This window comes from Paroedura picta, chromosome 3, assembly GCF_049243985.1.
Source record: "Paroedura picta isolate Pp20150507F chromosome 3, Ppicta_v3.0, whole genome shotgun sequence".
In the NCBI taxonomy this organism is placed as follows: Eukaryota; Metazoa; Chordata; class Lepidosauria; order Squamata; family Gekkonidae; genus Paroedura; species Paroedura picta.
The window spans coordinates 144,113,252-144,132,312 of record NC_135371.1 but is presented as its reverse complement, the minus strand read 5'-3'; the positions used below and the strand labels follow the sequence as shown (position 1 = coordinate 144,132,312).

Genomic DNA, 19,061 nt, shown 5'->3' with positions numbered 1-19,061 from the left:
CTCAGGAGCACCATGTATTGCAGCTCTTTCCCTTATCTCCCTGCATTAAGAAAACCAGCCTAACCATAGAACCGTTCTCCTTGTGGGCCAAATTTTCTATTTGCACGGAGGTCTCACAGTAAAGAAACATTCAAACCTGGAACCCACCATTTGCAGTTTGAAGTGGCACAGTCCATTCCACCACCTCAGGGTTCTACCTCATTGTCACCTCATTCTTTCATGTCTCTTCCCTCGGATGTTGCAAACAAACAAACAAACAAAAAACACTCTTAACGTCTGCCCACAGGCTTCATCCTCAGCTTCAAGGAAGTCTGTTCATGGCTCATGGTGATCTATACATCTGCTCAGATTCAACAAACCACTCTGTGAATTTTAAGAAGTCTTGATAACTGACGGTATTACTTGGGTGTTTTTCATATCCTTTGTTCCTGTTCCTCCTTTTCATATTCTCATCCTTAAATTGTAAGCTTCACAAAATCTGACAAAATCAAGTAACCTGGGCTATGGAGGTTAGAGCACTTTAAAATATTACAGTGAAATTAGTAATGGTAGATTCTTAAGCAGAGTTACCCAGTCAATACAACCAGCTTTTCTGCTGGATAAGAGTGGTAATCCCTTTGCCCGCCCGAAACACCAGGGTGTAGTCTGCACGGGGCTTTTTACCGAGTCCCCGTTTGAATGAATTCTACACTGAATTCGATTTGCATTTTGATTTTCGGCGCTTTAAATTTCCCCTCTGCAATAAGCATGATTATTTCACGGTGACCCTACCTTTCCCCCACAGTATCCTGGAGTGGATATAAGCCTCAATGAAAGGCTCAGAAGTCAGCAGCATTCTTATTAGATAAGAGCCCACAGGGAAGGGCAATATAAACATTTTAATATAAATATATAAATGTATAAATAATGAATGACTGCTCTTTCTACAGATGGAAACATGACGGCAGATTTTCGGTCAAACCCAATCAAAACACTATGTCAGAGGTGAGTTTTTAACCACATGTTTAATAGAAGCAAAACTATAAATTTATTACAGATTATGTAAATATTCATGACTTGACTTGACTTGGAGGTGGTGGTGGTGATTGTGCAGGAGCAGGTGGTGGTGATGGTGGTGGTTCAGGAGCTGTTGGTGGTGGTGATGGTCGAGAAGGAGGAGCAGGAGGAGGAGCAAGTTCTGCTGGGGATGGAGGTGGAGTAACGGGGAATCCGTTGTTCCAGCATGGGTTCAGAGAGTATCTTTTCAATACTGGGCTCTCGTAATGGTGGTGTTCCCATGCTCCAACTGCTCACATCCACTTCCTCGAAGAACTCATCGCCATGCAGTTTGTCCAGTATGTCATTTTCCAGTTCATCCAGATTATAATATATATCTTTGAGCCAAAGAGGCTTATCTCTCAATGGAGAGGGTGTTCTGGGAATCTCTTCATCCGGCAGTGGTTTCTTTTCTTTGCCCAGAAAGCTCTTCTCCATGGCTGCAGAACGCAGAGACAAGGCTAGAATTAGGCAGATAACACCAACAATGATCAGAATGATGGTGATCACTGTAATAGCCAAGATCTGCTTGTTTCCATATCCATATGACGGAAGCCGCTCATTTGAGAGCCTGCCTGAAGGCTTCTCCAGTTGTGGTGTGCTTGCTGTGGTCTTATCAGCTGCATCCAAGGAAGGCCAAATGCTCCATAGGGAGGATGTTTCATCGATGGGCCCACGGACATTGGTCTCAGCGTCTGGGATGGATCGTTTCCAAGGGGACGGAAGAGCTAGCCCCATAAGAGGCACCAGTAACATGCAAAGGAATAGGTTAGCATAAGCCATATCGGCAAGGTGTATGCCACCGAGCAGGTCTTTGCAGACTGCACAGCAACCACTGTGGGCAAGCTTTATGCATGTCTGAAGATGGTTGTGACATCATTTAGCAGGATAATCAGCATTATAACCTAACCATCCCTATGGCAATGATGAAGGCTTTGCTTGAAAGGCAAGGACTGATAGGCTTGAGGCACTGAAAGCAGCTGGGTATTGGCTACAGGTTACAGAATCATAGAATCATGGTGCTGTAAGGGTCTCCAGGGTCACCTCGTCCCATCCCCTGCACAGTGCAGGAAACATAACTACCGTGGCCCCCACAGTGATCCCAATTCCATGCCCAGATGACACATCTTTTGAAATGTTTTGAATTTACTGTCATAATTGTACAATGCTAATGTTGTTCTAAGTATAATAATCATACAATGTACAGCATATCCCTATTGCCCAAAATGTATCTCTTCCTTACAAATTTATGGATTTTAATGTTGATCTAGAACAATAAAAAGATAACGTATCATAAAAAAAATATCCTGAATAAGTTGTTTAACATCCCAGCTTTGTCTATAAACTGTTTTCTCCAGGTACATATTTTACACAGAGCCATTCCTCCATAATTAGTAGTACCTTCTGCTTTCAATATTCTGCTACTCAAATTGTAGCTGCTATTAACAAATTCCTTATAATCTCCTTATTGTTTCTAACATATTAAGATAGCCTAACAGAACTGTAACTGGATTACATGCGATCTCACAATGAGTAATTTCTGTTAGAATCTGAAGTATTCCTTTCCAAAACATTTTGACCAAACCCATCGAATATGGATAAAAATACCAACTCGCTTTTTAACATCTCCAGCAACTGAAAGAGGATGTCAATACCATTTTTGGCTTTTTGGTAGGGTATAAACCATCCGTACATCATCTTATTGATATTTAATGAAGGTGTTAAAAAAAAAAAAGTCAGCATGCCATGGTAGGTAAATAGTTTCTATCATTGTCATCTCCAAGTCAATTTAATCATTCCTTTTTCCTTTCTCTGTAAAGAATAGATTTTGGGTGAGTAGGTCCGTTTAATCGATACATCCAATATAGTTATTCGATGTTGCAGAGACAAAAGGGTACTGTGAGTATACTGAAGCATTAGATCTGGTGTTCATCCTCTTTTACCTGTGACTTCTGAAAGAGTTAACAGAATAGACTGCTATGGATGCCAGTCCCCTGGTCGGACCTGGAAATCCCCTGGTTTTACACCTCATCTCCAGGCAACAGAGATCGGTGCGCCTGGATGACACGGCTGCTTTAGAAGGTGGATTCCACAGCATTATCCTCCACTTAAGTCCTTCCCCACCCTAAATCCCACCCACATCCATCTCCACCACCAAAGTCTCCAGGTACCACCCAAACCACACCTGGCAAGCCTACTGAAAGCTCATGTATAACATCGTTTAATTGTCTAGCCAAGTCTTAAATGAATTCAAAATGACCATATCCATCATGAGTAATATACATACTGATTAGCTCATTTTCCATTGAGACTTGCATTTATCCTGCGCCTCTGTCAAGGCTTCTGGAGTACGATTCTATTTTGGCTTAGTGTGGTGCTTTTTGTTTATATCTATCCCAAACAAGAGTGGGATGACTCCATGAACTTGTTGGAGTGTGAACCCCCAGCCCCACATCCAACCGCTTGGTGTAGTGGTTAGGAACGCGGACTTCTAATCTGGCGAGCCGGGTCCGATTATGCTCTCCCCGAGCAGTAATATCAGGGCTTCCTCAGTCTGACCTGCTCCACAGCGTGCCTGTTGTGGGGAAAGTAAAGGGAAGGTGATTGTAAGCCACTTTGAGACTCCTTCAGGGAGAGAATAGTAGCATATAAGAAACAACTCTTCTTCTTCAGCAACATCAGGGCTCTCACAGCCACACCTACCCCACACGGTGACTGTTGTGGGGACGATTTATGTCGGAGGTGTGTTTTTAATCACATGTTTAATGGAAACAACACTAACTCTTTATTACAGATTATGTAAATTTTCATAACATCAGAGAGATCAGTCACTCTCTTCTTCACCTTCACCTTCACCATCCCCCACTCCATGGTAGGTAATGAAGTACATAAGTGAATCCATGCAGGAGGAGGAAGCAGAAGAATGCCGAGATGGTATATTGGACTGTACTATTTCAAACTGCAGGGGAAGACTCAGGAGCACCATGTATTGCAGCTCTTTCCCTTATCTTTAAAACTCCCTGCATTCAGAAAACCAGCCCAACCATACGGCCGTTCTCCTTGTGGGCCAAATTTTCTATTTGTACGGAGGTCTCACAGCAAAGAAACATTCAAACCTGGAACCCACCATTTGCAGTTTGAAGTGGCACAGTCCATTCCGCCACCTCAGGGTTCTACCTCATTGTGACCTCATTCTTTCATGTCTCTTCCCTCGGATGTCGCAAACAAACAAACAAAAAACATTCTTAACGTCTGCCCACAGTCTTCATCCTCAGCTTCAAGGAAGTCTGTTCATTGCCCATGGTGATCTCTACATCTGCTCAGATTCAACAAACCACTCTGTGAATTTTAAGAAGTCTTGATAACTGACGGTATTACTTGGGTGTTTTTCATATCCTTTGTTCCTGTTCCTCCTTTTCATATTCTCATCCTTAAATTGTAAGCTTCACAAAATCTGACAAAATCAAGTAACCTGGGCTATGGAGGTTAGAGCACTTTAAAATATTACAGTGAAATTAGTAATGGTAGATTCTTAAGCAGAGTTACCCAGTCAATCCAACCAGCTTTTCTGCTGGATAAGAGTGGTAATCCCTTTGCCCGCCCGAAACACCAGGGTGTAGTCTGCACGGGGCTTTTTACCGAGTCCCCGTTTGAATGAATTCTACACTGAATTCGATTTGCATTTTGATTTTTGGCGCTTTAAATTTCCCCTCTGCAATAAGCATGATTATTTCACGGTGACCCTACCTTTCCCCCACAGTATCCTGGAGTGGATATAAGCCTCAATGAAAGGCTCAGAAGTCAGCAGCATTCTTATTAGATAAGAGCCCACAGGGAAGGGCAATATAAACATTTTAATATAAATATATAAATGTATAAATAATGAATGACTGCTCTTTCTACAGATGGAAACATGACGGCAGATTTTCGGTCAAACCCAATCAAAACACTATGTCAGAGGTGAGTTTTTAACCACATGTTTAATAGAAGCAAGACTATAAATTTATTACAGATTATGTAAATATTCATGACTTGACTGAGATCAGTCACTCTCTTCTTCATCTTCTTCACCTTCACCTTCATCATGCCCCTCTCCACTTTCTGGTTCTTCACTAATATCTTCTGTTGAAGGGGGGTCTCCGATTTTTCAGCAGAGCTCTCTATGTCTTCATCTGTTGCTGAAGATGCTGCTTATGGACTGGTGGCCTCTGGTGTTTCTGAAATCCTTTTCTCAATGGACTTATCAGGAGTAGAAGGTGTTGGTGGAGGTGGTGGTGGTGATTGTGCAGGAGCAGGTGGTGGTGATGGTGGTGGTTCAGGAGCTGGTGGTGGTGGTGATGGTCGAGAAGGAGGAGCAGGAGGAGGAGCAAGTTCTGCTGGGGATGGAGGTGGAGTAACGGGGAATCCGTTGTTCCAGCATGGGTTCAGAGAGTATCTTTTCAATACTCGGCTCTCGTAATGGTGGTGTTCCCATGCTCCAACTGGTCACATCCACTTCCTTGAAGAACTCATCGTCATGCAGTTTGTCCAGTGTGTCATTTTCCAGTTCATCCAGATTATAATACATATCTTTGAGCCAAAGAAGCTTATCCCTCAATGGAGAGGGTGTTCTGGGAATCTCTTCATCCGGCAGTGGTTTCTTTTCTTTGCCCAGAAAGCTCTTCTCCATGGCTGCAGAACGCAGAGACAAGGCCAGAATTAGGCAGATAACAGCAACAATGATCAGAATAATGGTGAAGTTTTCCTTTCCAAAACATTTTGACCAAACCCATCGAATATGGATAAAAATACCAACTCGCTTTTTAACATTTTAACATCATAGAATCATGGTGCTGTAAGGGGTCTCCAGGGTCACCTTGTCCCACTCCCTTGTCCCACTTTCTGGTTCATCACTAATAACTTCTGTTGAAGGGGTTCTCCGATTTTTCAGCAGCGCTATCTATGTCTTCATCTGTTGCTGAAGATGCTGCTTTTGGACTGGTGGCCTCTGTTGTTTCTGAAATCTTTTTGTCAATGGACTTATCAGAAGGAGTACAAGGTGTTGGAGGTGGAGGTGGTGGTGGTGGTTCAGGAGCAGGTGGTGGTGATGGTGGTTGTGGTTCAGGAGCTGCTGCTGCTGGTGGTGGTCGTGGATGAGGACCAGCAGAAGGAGGAGCAGGAGGAGGAGCAAATTCTACTGGGGATGGAGGTGGAGTAACACGGGGAATCCGTTTTTCCAGCATGGGTTCAGATAGTATCTTTTCAATACTGGGCTCTCGTAATGGTGGTGTTCCCATGCTCCAATGGGTCACATCCACTTCCTCGAAGGATTCTTCGTCATGCAGTTTGTCCAGTGTGTTATCCACTAGTTCATCCAGATTATAATAGACTAGTAATCAAGCCCACTGTACTCACAATACAGCGGGCCTAGATCATGGTCTCGCGGCCGGCGAGCCTGCGTGCGGCTGGCGGGGGCTCCCTTGCCGGCGGCCTGACGCATCGGAGGCGCTTTGCGCCTCCCAACGCATCAGGCCACTGGCAAGGTAGCAGCTGAGAGCCGCGCTTTGATCCCTTGTCGGCAGGGTGGGAATCGTAGAGGCTAATGGGCAGGCGCTTTGCACCTGCCGATTGGCCCCGCCGATGGTCTGTCTTGGAGGAAGGGGCCAATCGGCACCCTTCCTCATCCCGGACAGAGCCCGCCCAATCTCCTCCCCCTAAGCCCCCACGGCTTTATTTAGTCCGCGGTGCCCGTGGCGCCGGGGTTGGGGTTAGGATATCTCTGAACCAAAGAGGCTTATCCCTCAATGGAGAGGGTGTTGTGGACATCTCTTCATCTGACAGGGGTTTCTTTTCTTTGCCCAGAAAGCTCTTCTCCTTGGCTTCAGAATGCAGAGAAAAGGCCAGAATTAGGCAGATAATAGCAAAGGTGATCGGAATGATGGTGGTCACTGTAATAGCTAAGAGCAGCTTGTTTCCATATCCATATGCTGGAATCCCCTCATTTGCCAGCCTGCCTGAAGGCTCCCCCAGATTTGGTGTGCTTGCTGTGGTCGTATCAGCTGCATCCAAGGAAGGCCAAATACTCCATAGGGAGGATGTTTCATTGATGTGCTCACTAAAGACTTTCATGAGGAGGTCTTTGCAGACTGCACAGCAACCACTGTGGGCAAGCTGAATAAGTTGTTTAACATCCCAGCTTTCTCTATAAACTGTTTTCTCCAGGTACATATTTTACACAGAGCCATTCCTCCATAATTAGTAGTACCTTCTGCTTCCAATAAGTTGTTCAACATCCCAGCTTTCATACAAGAGTATAAGAAGTACGGTCTAATAATTAAACCAAACAGAGAGAAACAGACTTATCCAATGGCAATACAATATATTCATAAAAGAAAGTGTACTTTTTTGTAGTTTTCCTTTTTTCTTTATTCTGTAGGACTTCTGTCAAAATGGTATCCAGATAATATCCATTTTCAGTTAGATTCTTTCATCAGTGACGAGTCCTCTGAGTCTTCAGTATTTTTATCAATTTTATAAGTATTGAGAATTTAAACCTTATTTATAATAATAATATAATACTGGCCACAGGCTCACATAGGTATGGAGATACCGATTGGCCCCTCACCAGGACAGACCAAAATTCCATTCACCCAGCCCAGTCTGGCTGCCAGTCTGCTCCTGACCACTGCAGGGAGAGGACGTCAGTAGGTTGCCAAGGGGGATGAGAACACAGGCTGTGCCAGCTCTTTTTGCCCAAAGGCTGTCCTAACTGTCATGTCCAACTGCAAATTGCCTCAGAACCCTGACAGAGCTGGCAGGAGGCTGCTGAGTGCGCTCCCTCCCCCTCCCTCCCTTCAGGCCTGCTGCGAAGGAGCCTCTGACAGGCCCTGACTGAGGGGAGGGAGGTATTTTCCTTCAGATAGCAACACAGGCGAACCTGAGGGCTTTCCTTTTGAGGGGGGGGTGGGGGACTTTCCCCTTATCCCAAACAGTTGGCTGACAGGGAGGCCACAGAAAAGCCTGTTATCACTGAAAATACTGCTCTGACCAGGGGTTAGACACAGCCAAGCCATGTTTCTTTCTTCTTTGCCACTCTCTGCAGATTTGAGGCCACTGCACATCATTATTCTGCAGAGGAAACTGGCTCTTTTGTATCCTGTTTCATCTGCACAACAACCCTGTGCAGTAGGCCTCAAGTCTTTCAACAACAACCTGTATGGGAGGCCTTAAATGTTTCTTCTCTACCGCAACCCTGACCAAAGTATCCCTTTCTGCCTAGGGAGCTGATCTTTATACTCTGCAGGTGAACTGTAATTCCAGGAGCTCTCCAGGCCCCACCTGGAGGTTGGCTACCCCTGGGTTGGAAATATTCCTGGAGGTTTGGAGGTTCAAAATCGTACAATGCCTCAGAGTCCAGCCTTCAAATGAGCCATTTTTGCCTGCAGTTGGGAGGGAGTGGTGCAGGGGTGTCCCTCCTGGCCTATGGATTATGGCCAGCCCTTACCAGCAACTGTTTGTATTCTGGGGTGCAGACAGGCAGACCAGCATCAGTCCTGTGAGTCTGGAAAGTGCCGGAAGATCTAAATAAATATTTACAGCCTGTAAACTGTAAATAGAGAACAATGTCTGGAGACACATGGTAACTGAATTGACTTTTTGGCCTGGTAAATAACCTTGACCTGGCATATAAAAAACCAGTATAAAAATCCTTACTAAGGTCAAGACTGATGTGCACAGAGAATCTTCCTCTTAGGGTTGCCAGCTTCCCTGTGAGGCTTGCTACCTCACCTCCCTCATGGGGAGTCTGCTATGGGGAGAGAAAGGGAAGCCAATTGGAAAATGCTTTGAGACACCTGAGGCCTGCTGGGTCACTGCGGCCCATTCCCAGTTCTCTCAAATGTTTTAGAGCTCCTGTGATTGGTAGGGAAGTCATGAACTCAGACTCTGATGAACTAATTTGGTATGTATAAAACAGGAACTCTGATCAGACAGAAATTTTTAAAATGATATGCTGTGGAAACTACGTTACACATTCTGTTTCCATTTTCCTGATTGTTGTTTGTTCTCAGTAAAGCCACCTGGAACTCTGTTCCTCTGAAGAAAACCTGCAAAAGCGGAATGTGTAGAGACAGACAATAGGGGAGAACAAGTACACATAGCAATTCCACATTAGATTTTCCAACATGGGTCTTCATTGCTATTGTTACTGTTCAGAAGACGATTCATAAAAATGTACTTGGGTCTCCTTGCCCTTGTCTACATACCAAAATGTTAAGGAAGAAGCTTATACCAACACAGCTACCCACCTGAATCTATCTTTATGAAGGAATTGTTAGTAAAATATGGAGAAGATTACTTCTTCCAAAGATTACTGATTTCCGAAGATGGAGAACCCACCACCTCCTGAGGAACCGGCTTCCTCGGGAGGTGGTGGGTTCTCCATCTTTGGAAAATTTTAAACAGAGGCAGGCAAGCCAGCTGACGGAGAGGCAGATTCCATGAAGGTTCAAGGGGGTGGCAGGTTACAGTGGATGAGCGATAGAGTGTACTGCATGGTGCAGGGGGTTGGACGAGATCAGCGGTCCCCAACCTCTGGTCCGGAGGCCGGTACTGGTCCGTGGATCAGTCAGTACCGGGCCGCGGCTCCTCCTCATCCTCCTCCCCGGCTGCTGCCTTGGGGGCTGCCATGCCTCTCTGCTGCCGGCTCACCTTTGGTGCTCTCCAGCAGCCTCCATGGCTGGGACCCCGTTTGGTGTGGCACTGTGCAGTTGCTGCTGTCAGCGCCCCCCAATGGGAGGGGGAAAAAAGGGGTGCTGGCGCGAAAGGAAGTGGAGCAACGGCTAAGGCTGTGGTGACATCCCTTGGCAGAGGACTACCCTCCCCTCGCCTCATTAAAATTGTCAAGCGTTGACCAGTCCCCGGTGATACAAAGGTTGGGAAACACTGGACTGTACTATTTCAAACTGCAGGGGAAGACTCAGGAGCACCATGTATTGCAGCTCTTTCCCTTATCTCCCTGCATTAAGAAAACCAGCCTAACCATAGAACCGTTCTCCTTGTGGGCCAAATTTTCTATTTGCACGGAGGTCTCACAGTAAAGAAACATTCAAACCTGGAACCCACCATTTGCAGTTTGAAGTGGCACAGTCCATTCCACCACCTCAGGGTTCTACCTCATTGTCACCTCATTCTTTCATGTCTCTTCCCTCGGATGTTGCAAACAAACAAACAAACAAACAAACAAAAACATTCTTAACATCTGCCCACAGGCTTCATCCTCAGCTTCAAGGAAGTCTGTTCATGGCTCATGGTGATCTATACATCTGCTCAGATTCAACAAACCACTCTGTGAATTTTAAGAAGTCTTGATAACTGACGGTATTACTTGGGTGTTTTTCATATCCTTTGTTCCTGTTCCTCCTTTTCATATTCTCATCCTTAAATTGTAAGCTTCACAAAATCTGACAAAATCAAGTAACCTGGGCTATGGAGGTTAGAGCACTTTAAAATATTACAGTGAAATTATTAATGGTAGATTCTTAAGCAGAGTTACCCAGTCAATCCAACCAGCTTTTCTGCTGGATAAGAGTGGTAATCCCTTTGCCCACCCAAAACACCAGGGTGCAGTGTGCACAGGGCTTTTTACAGAGCACCTGTTTGAATGAATTCTACACTGAATTCGATTTGCATTTTGATTTTCGGCGCTTTAAATTTCCCCTCTGCAATAAGCATGATTATTTCACGGTGACCCTACCTTTTCCCCACAGTATCCTGGAGTGGATATAAGCCTCAATGAAAGGCTCAGAAGTCAGCAGCATTCTTATTAGATAAGAGCCCACAGGGAAGGGCAATATAAACATTTTAATATAAATATATAAATGTATAAATAATGAATGACTGCTCTTTCTACAGATGGAAACATGACGGCAGATTTTCGGTCAAACCCAATCAAAACACTATGTCAGAGGTGAGTTTTTAACCACATGTTTAATAGAAGCAAAACTATAAATTTATTACAGATTATGTAAATATTCATGACTTGACTTGACTTGGAGGTGGTGGTGGTGATTGTGCAGGAGCAGGTGGTGGTGATGGTGGTGGTTCAGGAGCTGTTGGTGGTGGTGATGGTCGAGAAGGAGGAGCAGGAGGAGGAGCAAGTTCTGCTGGGGATGGAGGTGGAGTAACGGGGAATCCGTTGTTCCAGCATGGGTTCAGAGAGTATCTTTTCAATACTGGGCTCTCGTAATGGTGGTGTTCCCATGCTCCAACTGCTCACATCCACTTCCTCGAAGAACTCATCGCCATGCAGTTTGTCCAGTGTGTCATTTTCCAGTTCATCCAGATTATAATATATATCTTTGAGCCAAAGAGGCTTATCTCTCAATGGAGAGGGTGTTCTGGGAATCTCTTCATCCGGCAGTGGTTTCTTTTCTTTGCCCAGAAAGCTCTTCTCCATGGCTGCAGAACGCAGAGACAAGGCTAGAATTAGGCAGATAACACCAACAATGATCAGAATGATGGTGATCACTGTAATAGCCAAGATCTGCTTGTTTCCATATCCATATGATGGAAGCCGCTCATTTGAGAGTCTGCCTGAAGGCTTCTCCAGTTGTGGTGTGCTTGCTGTGGTCTTATCAGCTGCATCCAAGGAAGGCCAAATGCTCCATAGGGAGGATGTTTCATCGATGGGCCCACGGACATTGGTCTGAGCGTCTGGGATGGATCGTTTCCAAGGGGACGGAAGAGCTAGCCCCATAAGAGGCACCAGTAACATGCAAAGGAATAGGTTAGCATAAGCCATATCGGCAAGGTGTATGCCACCGAGCAGGTCTTTGCAGACTGCACAGCAACCACTGTGGGCAAGCTTTATGCATGTCTGAAGATGGTTGTGACATCATTTAGCAGGATAATCAGCATTATAACCTAACCATCCCTATGGCAATGATGAAGGCTTTGCTTGAAAGGCAAGGACTGATAGGCTTGAGGCACTGAAAGCAGCTGGGTATTGGCTACAGGTTACAGAATCATAGAATCATGGTGCTGTAAGGGTCTCCAGGGTCACCTCGTCCCATCCCCTGCACAGTGCAGGAAACATAACTACCGTGGCCCCCACAGTGATCCCAATTCCATGCCCAGATGACACATCTTTTGAAATGTTTTGAATTTACTGTCATAATTGTACAATGCTAATGTTGTTCTAAGTATAATAATCATACAATGTACAGCATATCCCTATTGCCCAAAATGTATCTCTTCCTTACAAATTTATGATTTTAATGTTGATCTAGAACAATAAAAAGATAACGTATCATAAAAAAAATATCCTGAATAAGTTGTTTAACATCCCAGCTTTGTCTATAAACTGTTTTCTCCAGGTACATATTTTACACAGAGCCATTCCTCCATAATTAGTAGTACCTTCTGCTTTCAATATTCTGCTACTCAAATTGTAGCTGCTATTAACAAATTCCTTATAATCTCCTTATTGTTTCTAACATATTAAGATAGCCTAACAGAACTGTAACTGGATTACATGCGATCTCACAATGAGTAATTTCTGTTAGAATCTGAAGTATTCCTTTCCAAAACATTTTGACCAAACCCATCGAATATGGATAAAAATACCAACTCGCTTTTTAACATCTCCAGCAACTGAAAGAGGATGTCAATACCAAAAAACTGAAAGAGGATGTCAAAAAAGTCAGCATGCCATGGTAGGTAAATAGTTTCTATCATTGTCATCTCCAAGTCAATTTAATCATTCCTTTTTCCTTTCTCTGTAAAGAATAGATTTTGGGTGAGTAGGTCCGTTTAACCGATACATCCAATATAGTTATTCGATGTTGCAGAGACAAAAGGGTACTGTGAGTATACTGAAGCATTAGATCTGGTGTTCATCCTCTTTTACCTGTGACTTCTGGAAGAGTTAACAGGATAGACTGCTAGGGATGCCAGTCCCCTGGTCGGACCTGGAAATCCCCTGGTTTTACACCTCATCTCCAGGCAACAGAGATCGGTGCGCCTGGATGACACGGCTGCTTTAGAAGGTGGATTCCACAGCATTATCCTCCACTTAAGTCCTTCCCCACCCTAAATCCCACCCACATCCATCTCCACCACCAAAGTCTCCAGGTACCACCCAACCCACACCTGGCAAGCCTACTGAAAGCTCATGTATAACATCGTTTAATTGTCTAGCCAAGTCTTAAATGAATTCAAGATGACCATATCCATCATGAGTAATATACATACTGATTAGCTCATTTTCCATTGAGACTTGCATTTATCCTGCGCCTCTGTCAAGGCTTCTGGAGTACGATTCTATTTTGGCTTAGTGTGGTGCTTTTTGTTTATATCTATCCCAAACAAGAGTGGGATGACTCCATGAACTTGTTGGAGTGTGAACCCCCAGCCCCACATCCAACCGCTTGGTGTAGTGGTTAGGAACGCGGACTTCTAATCTGGCGAGCCGGGTCCGATTATGCTCTCCCCGAGCAGTAATATCAGGGCTTCCTCAGTCTGACCTGCTCCACAGCGTGCCTGTTGTGGGGAAAGGAAAGGGAAGGTGATTGTAAGCCACTTTGAGACTCCTTCAGGGAGAGAATAGTAGCATATAAGAAACAACTCTTCTTCTTCAGCAACATCAGGGCTCTCACAGCCACACCTACCCCACACGGTGACTGTTGTGGGGACGATTTATGTCGGAGGTGTGTTTTTAATCACATGTTTAATGGAAACAACACTAACTCTTTATTACAGATTATGTAAATTTTCATAACATCAGAGAGATCAGTCACTCTCTTCTTCACCTTCACCTTCACCATCCCCCACTCCATGGTAGGTAATGAAGTACATAAGTGAATCCATGCAGGAGGAGGAAGCAGAAGAATGCCGAGATGGTATATTGGACTGTACTATTTCAAACTGCAGGGGAAGACTCAGGAGCACCATGTATTGCAGCTCTTTCCCTTATCTTTAAAACTCCCTGCATTCAGAAAACCAGCCCAACCATATGGCCGTTCTCCTTGTGGGCCAAATTTTCTATTTGCACGGAGGTCTCACAGCAAAGAAACATTCAAGCCTGGAACCCACCATTTGCAGTTTGAAGTGGCACAGTCCATTCCGCCACCTCAGGGTTCTACCTCATTGTGACCTCATTCTTTCATGTCTCTTCCCTCGGATGTCTCAAACAAACAAACAAAAAACATTCGTAACGTCGGCCCACAGTCTTCATCCTCAGCTTCAAGGAAGTCTGTTCATTGCCCATGGTGATGTCTACATCTGCTCAGATTCAACAAACCACTCTGTGAATTTTAAGAAGTCTTGATAACTGACGGTATTACTTGGGTGTTTTTCATATCCTTTGTTCCTGTTCCTCCTTTTCATATTCTCATCCTTAAATTGTAAGCTTCACAAAATCTGACAAAATCAAGTAACCTGGGCTATGGAGGTTAGAGCACTTTAAAATATTACAGTGAAATTAGTAATGGTAGATTCTTAAGCAGAGTTACCCAGTCAATACAACCAGCTTTTCTGCTGGATAAGAGTGGTAATCCCTTTGCCCACCCAAAACACCAGGGTGTAGTCTGCACGGGGCTTTTTACCGAGTCCCCGTTTGAATGAATTCTACACTGAATTCGATTTGCATTTTGATTTTCGGCGCTTTAAATTTCCCCTCTGCAATAAGCATGATTATTTCACGGTGACCCTACCTTTCCCCCACAGTATCCTGGAGTGGATATAAGCCTCAATGAAAGGCTCAGAAGTCAGCAGCATTCTTATTAGATAAGAGCCCACAGGGAAGGGCAATATAAACATTTTAATATAAATATATAAATGTATAAATAATGAATGACTGCTCTTTCTACAGATGGAAACATGACGGCAGATTTTCGGTCAAACCCAATCAAAACACTATGTCAGAGGTGTGTTTTTAACCATATGTTTAATAGAAGCAACACTATACGTTTATTACAGATTATGTAAATATTCATGACTTGAGTGAGATCAGTCACTCTCTACTTCATCTTCTTCACCTTCATCATGCCCCTCTCCACTTTCTGGTTCTTCACTAATATCTTCTGTTGAAGGTGGTGGTTGTGCAGGAGCAAGTGATGGTGATGGTGGTGGTGATGGTCGAGAAGGAGGAGCAGGAGGAGGAGCAAGTTCTGCTGGGGATGGAGGTGGAGTAACAGGGGGAATCCATTGTTCCAGCATGGGTTCAGATAGTATCTTTTCAATACTGGGCTCTCGTAATGGTGGTGTTCCCATGCTCCAACTGGTCACATCCACTTCCTCGAAGGACTCATCGTCATGCAGTTTGTCCAGTGTGTCATTTTCTAGTTCATCCAGATTATAATACATATCTTTGAGCCAAAGAGGCTTATCTCTCAATGGAGAGGGTGTTCTGGGAATCTCTTCATCCGGCAGGGGTTTCTTTTCTTTGCGCAAAAAGCTCTTCTCCTTGGCTGCAGAACGCAGAGACAAGGCCTGAATTAGGCAGATAACAGCAACAATGATCAGAATGATGGTGGTCACTGTAACAGCCCAGAGCTGCTTGTTTCCATATCCATATGCTGGAATCCGCTCATTTGAGAGCCTGCCTGAAGGCTTCTCCAGTTGTGGTGTGCTTGCTGTGGTCTTATCAGCTGCATCCAAGGAAGGCCAAATGCTCCATAAGGAGGATGTTTCATCGATGGGCCCACGGACATTGGTCTGAGCGTCTGGGATGGATCGTTTCCAAGGGGATGGAAGAGCTAGCCCCATAAGAGGCACCAGTAACATGCAAAGCAAGAGGTTAGCATAAGCCATATCGGCAAGGTGTATGCCACCGAGCAGGTCTTTGCAGACTGCACAGCAACCACTGTGGGCAAGCTTTATGCATGTCTGAAGATGGTTGTGACATCATTTAGCAGGATAATCAGCATTATAACCTAACCATCCCTATGGCAATGATGAAGGCTTTGCTTGAAAGGCAAGGACTGATAGGCTTGAGGCACTGAAAGCAGCTGGGTATTGGCTACAGGTTACAGAATCATAGAATCATGGTGCTGTAAGGGTCTCCAGGGTGACCTTGTCCCATCCCCTGCACAGTGCAGGAAACATAACTACCGTGGCCCCCACAGTGATCCCAATTCCATGCCCAGATGACACATCTTTTGAAATGTTTTGAATTTACTGTCATAATTGTACAATGCTAATGTTGTTCTAAGTATAATAATCATACAATGTACAGCATATCCCTATTGCCCAAAATGTATCTCTTCCTTACAAATTTATGGATTTTAATGTTGATCTAGAACAATAAAAAGATAACGTATCATAAAAAAAATATCCTGAATAAGTTGTTTAACATCCCAGCTTTGTCTATAAACTGTTTTCTCCAGGTACATATTTTACACAGAGCCATTCCTCCATAATTAGTAGTACCTTCTGCTTTCAATATTCTGCTACTCAAATTGTAGCTGCTATTAACAAATTCCTTATAATCTCCTTATTGTTTCTAACATATTAAGATAGCCTAACAGAACTGTAACTGGATTACATGCGATCTCACAATGAGTAATTTCTGTTAGAATCTGAAGTATTCCTTTCCAAAACATTTTGACCAAACCCATCGAATATGGATAAAAATACCAACGCAGGGGAACCTGAGGGCTTTCCTTTTGAGAGGGTGTGGGGGACTTTCCCCTTATCCCAAACAGTTGGCTGACAGGGAGGCCACAGAAAAGCCTGTTATCACTGAAAATACTCCTCTGACCAGGGGTTGGACACAGCCAAGCCATGTTTCTTTCTTCTTTGCCACTCTCTGCAGATTTGAGGCCACTGCACATAGTTATTCTGCAGAGGAAACTGGCTCTTTTGTATCCTGTTTCATCTGCACAACAACCCTGTGCAGTAGGCCTCAAGTCTTTCAACAACAACCTGTGTGGGAGGCCTTAAATGTTTCTTCTCTACCGCAACCCTGTCCAAAGTATCCCTTTCTGCCTAGGGAGCTGATCTTTATACTCTGCAGGTGAACTGTAATTCCAGGAGCTCTCCAGGCCCCACCTGGAGGTTGGCTACCCCTGGGTTGGAAATATTCCTGGAGGTTTGGAGGTTCAAAATCGTACAATGCCTCAGAGTCCAGCCTTCAAATGAGCCATTTTTGCCTGCAGTTGGGAGGGAGTGGTGCAGGGGTCTCTCCCCTGGCCTATGGATTATGGCCAGCCCTTACCAGCAACTGTTTGTATTCTGGGGTGCAGGCAGGCAGACCAGCATCAGTCCTGTGAGTCTGGAAAGTGCAGGAAGATCTAAATAAATATTTACAGCCTGAAACTGTAAATAGAGAACAATGTCTGGAGACACATGGTAACTGAATGACTTTTTGGCCTGGTAAATAACCTTGACCTGGCAAATAAAAAAACAGTATAAAAATCCTTACTAAGGTCAAGACTGCTGTGCACAGAGAATCTTCCTCTTATGGTTGCCAGCTTCCCTGTGAGGCTTGCTACCCCACCCCCCTCATGGGGAGTCTGCTATGGGGAGAGAAAGGGAAGACGATTGGAAAATGCTTTGAGACACCTGAGGCCTGCTGGGTCATTGCGGCCCATTCCCAGCTCTCTCAGACCTCTCACAACCCCACATACATCACAGGTTGATTATTGTGGAGAGACGAATGGAAAAGGTGTTTGTAAACCGCTTTGAGACGCCTTTGGGTAGTAAGCAATAGGGTACACAAATCTGTTCTCCTAAGGAGCAATCATGAAAGAAGCATGTGGGCACGTAACATTTTATCAACAGTGAAAAAAATTGAAAAGAAGGAACAGGGTGGACACCTGTGTACTGTGACTACCCCATGTGTACCCCAATGCAGAGAGGCATTTCGGTCCCTGTGGCCTAATTCACACAAGAAGGGAAATGACGCAGAACTGGGAGGAATTGGTTGCCATGTAATCTTCCCCTAAGAAGAGTCTCCAGTCTGATTTTCCCTTCACATATCTGAGGACATGGCTCTGGAAAGGTTATCTGTAACCACTATGCCAAAATTCCCAAAGTTCTGTCCTCTCCCACACTCAACGAACATTCCACACCACAGGTTCTTGACACCCATATCTCCACACCCATGGCCTCATTTGCCACCATGCCACCACAACCTCCCACACAACACACATGACAACCCCATGCCCTTACAGACTGGACAACTCCTCCCCTTCCTCTTCCCACTGCCAAGCTCTAGCACCCGTTGTATTCTTGGATACAACAGGCTTTGCCCCTAGTTATAAAAATAATATGAAATGATATGAAACTCTCTTGAAAACTCAGAAAGAAATGCTGTTGCTATTAGACTGGTTAGGCTAACCCAGCCTGTTAGGCTCTTTCTAGGTGTGGCAGAGCTTTTTACTACAACCAACTACCTGCTCTGTCAAATATTGGAGCTGGGTAGCTCTTGCACTTTATCTTCCCAGTGAGGCAGTTCTTGCTGGGCTTTCCGAGGCACAGGGCCATGGGCCCACTGATGGCTTTCCTTGATGTTTCTTCAGAGGCCTCACCAAGCGAGGTTGACCCCACCCAGCGACATCCCTCGGCAAAAGACCCCACAACAGCAGTGGTGTCCCTCGGCAAAAGACTACCCCCCATGGGCCTCAGTAAAATTGTCAAGCGTTGACCAGTTGGGGACCACTGGACTAGATGACCCCAGATCTACCTTCCAATTCTATGACTTCCTACTCCACATACCTTTGTTGCTGATCAGATACATCCAAATACCTGGTTTTAATGGAGCAATAGGAGAACCACTAGGTGCAGTGTAAACTGATCTATCTAGTCAGAAATAAGTCTCATAATATTATTAGTCACTGGCAATTACTTCTAGGAAAGCGCCTTTAGAAATCCATCTGTGATCGTCACCCGATTTCCACAACGCTTTCCAATAGCCAGGTTTCCTCGCAGTCGTGAAACTCTTTTTCTGGTCGCGGTTGTACCCGCCTGCAAACCTCAGGCCGAGGCGGAAGATCCCCGGCGCCTGCCTACTCCACTCAGGCCGCGAGAAAGAGCCCGGTGTTCGC

At 44.8% G+C, this 19,061-nt stretch overlaps 1 protein-coding gene across 3 annotated transcripts; it reads right to left on the bottom strand.

Annotated features, from left to right (window-relative positions):
- Window positions 1–3,186: 3,186 nt before the first annotated feature.
- Window positions 3,187–19,050, bottom strand: LOC143833050 (uncharacterized). 3 transcript variants are annotated; one of them, XR_013229505.1, is made up of 3 exons: window positions 18,733–19,050; window positions 13,267–13,554; window positions 3,187–3,610 (listed from the first exon to the last, which is right to left on the bottom strand). XR_013229505.1 is itself a non-coding variant. In XM_077328373.1 (2 exons), the coding sequence occupies exons 1-2, from the start codon at window positions 18,752–18,754 to the stop codon at window positions 11,117–11,119; spliced, it is 378 nt and encodes a 125-aa protein (XP_077184488.1). In that variant the 5' UTR covers window positions 18,755–19,026; the 3' UTR covers window positions 10,987–11,116. The 3 variants fall into 3 exon arrangements, 1 of the variants encoding a protein (XP_077184488.1); XR_013229506.1 differs by lacking the exon at window positions 3,187–3,610 and adding an exon at window positions 10,987–11,472; XM_077328373.1 differs by lacking the exons at window positions 3,187–3,610; window positions 13,267–13,554 and adding an exon at window positions 10,987–11,472 and having other exon boundaries at window positions 18,733–19,026.
- Between the last annotated feature and the right edge of the window lie 11 nt (window positions 19,051–19,061).

Coding starts and splice junctions, on each gene's coding strand:
- LOC143833050 (XM_077328373.1), bottom strand. CDS start 18,754: ATGTATCTGATCAGCAACAAAG. Junction 11,473..18,732: donor GTATCTGATCAGCAACAAAG/GTATGTGGAGTA, acceptor TGCGTTCTGCAG/CCATGGAGAAGAGCTTTCTG.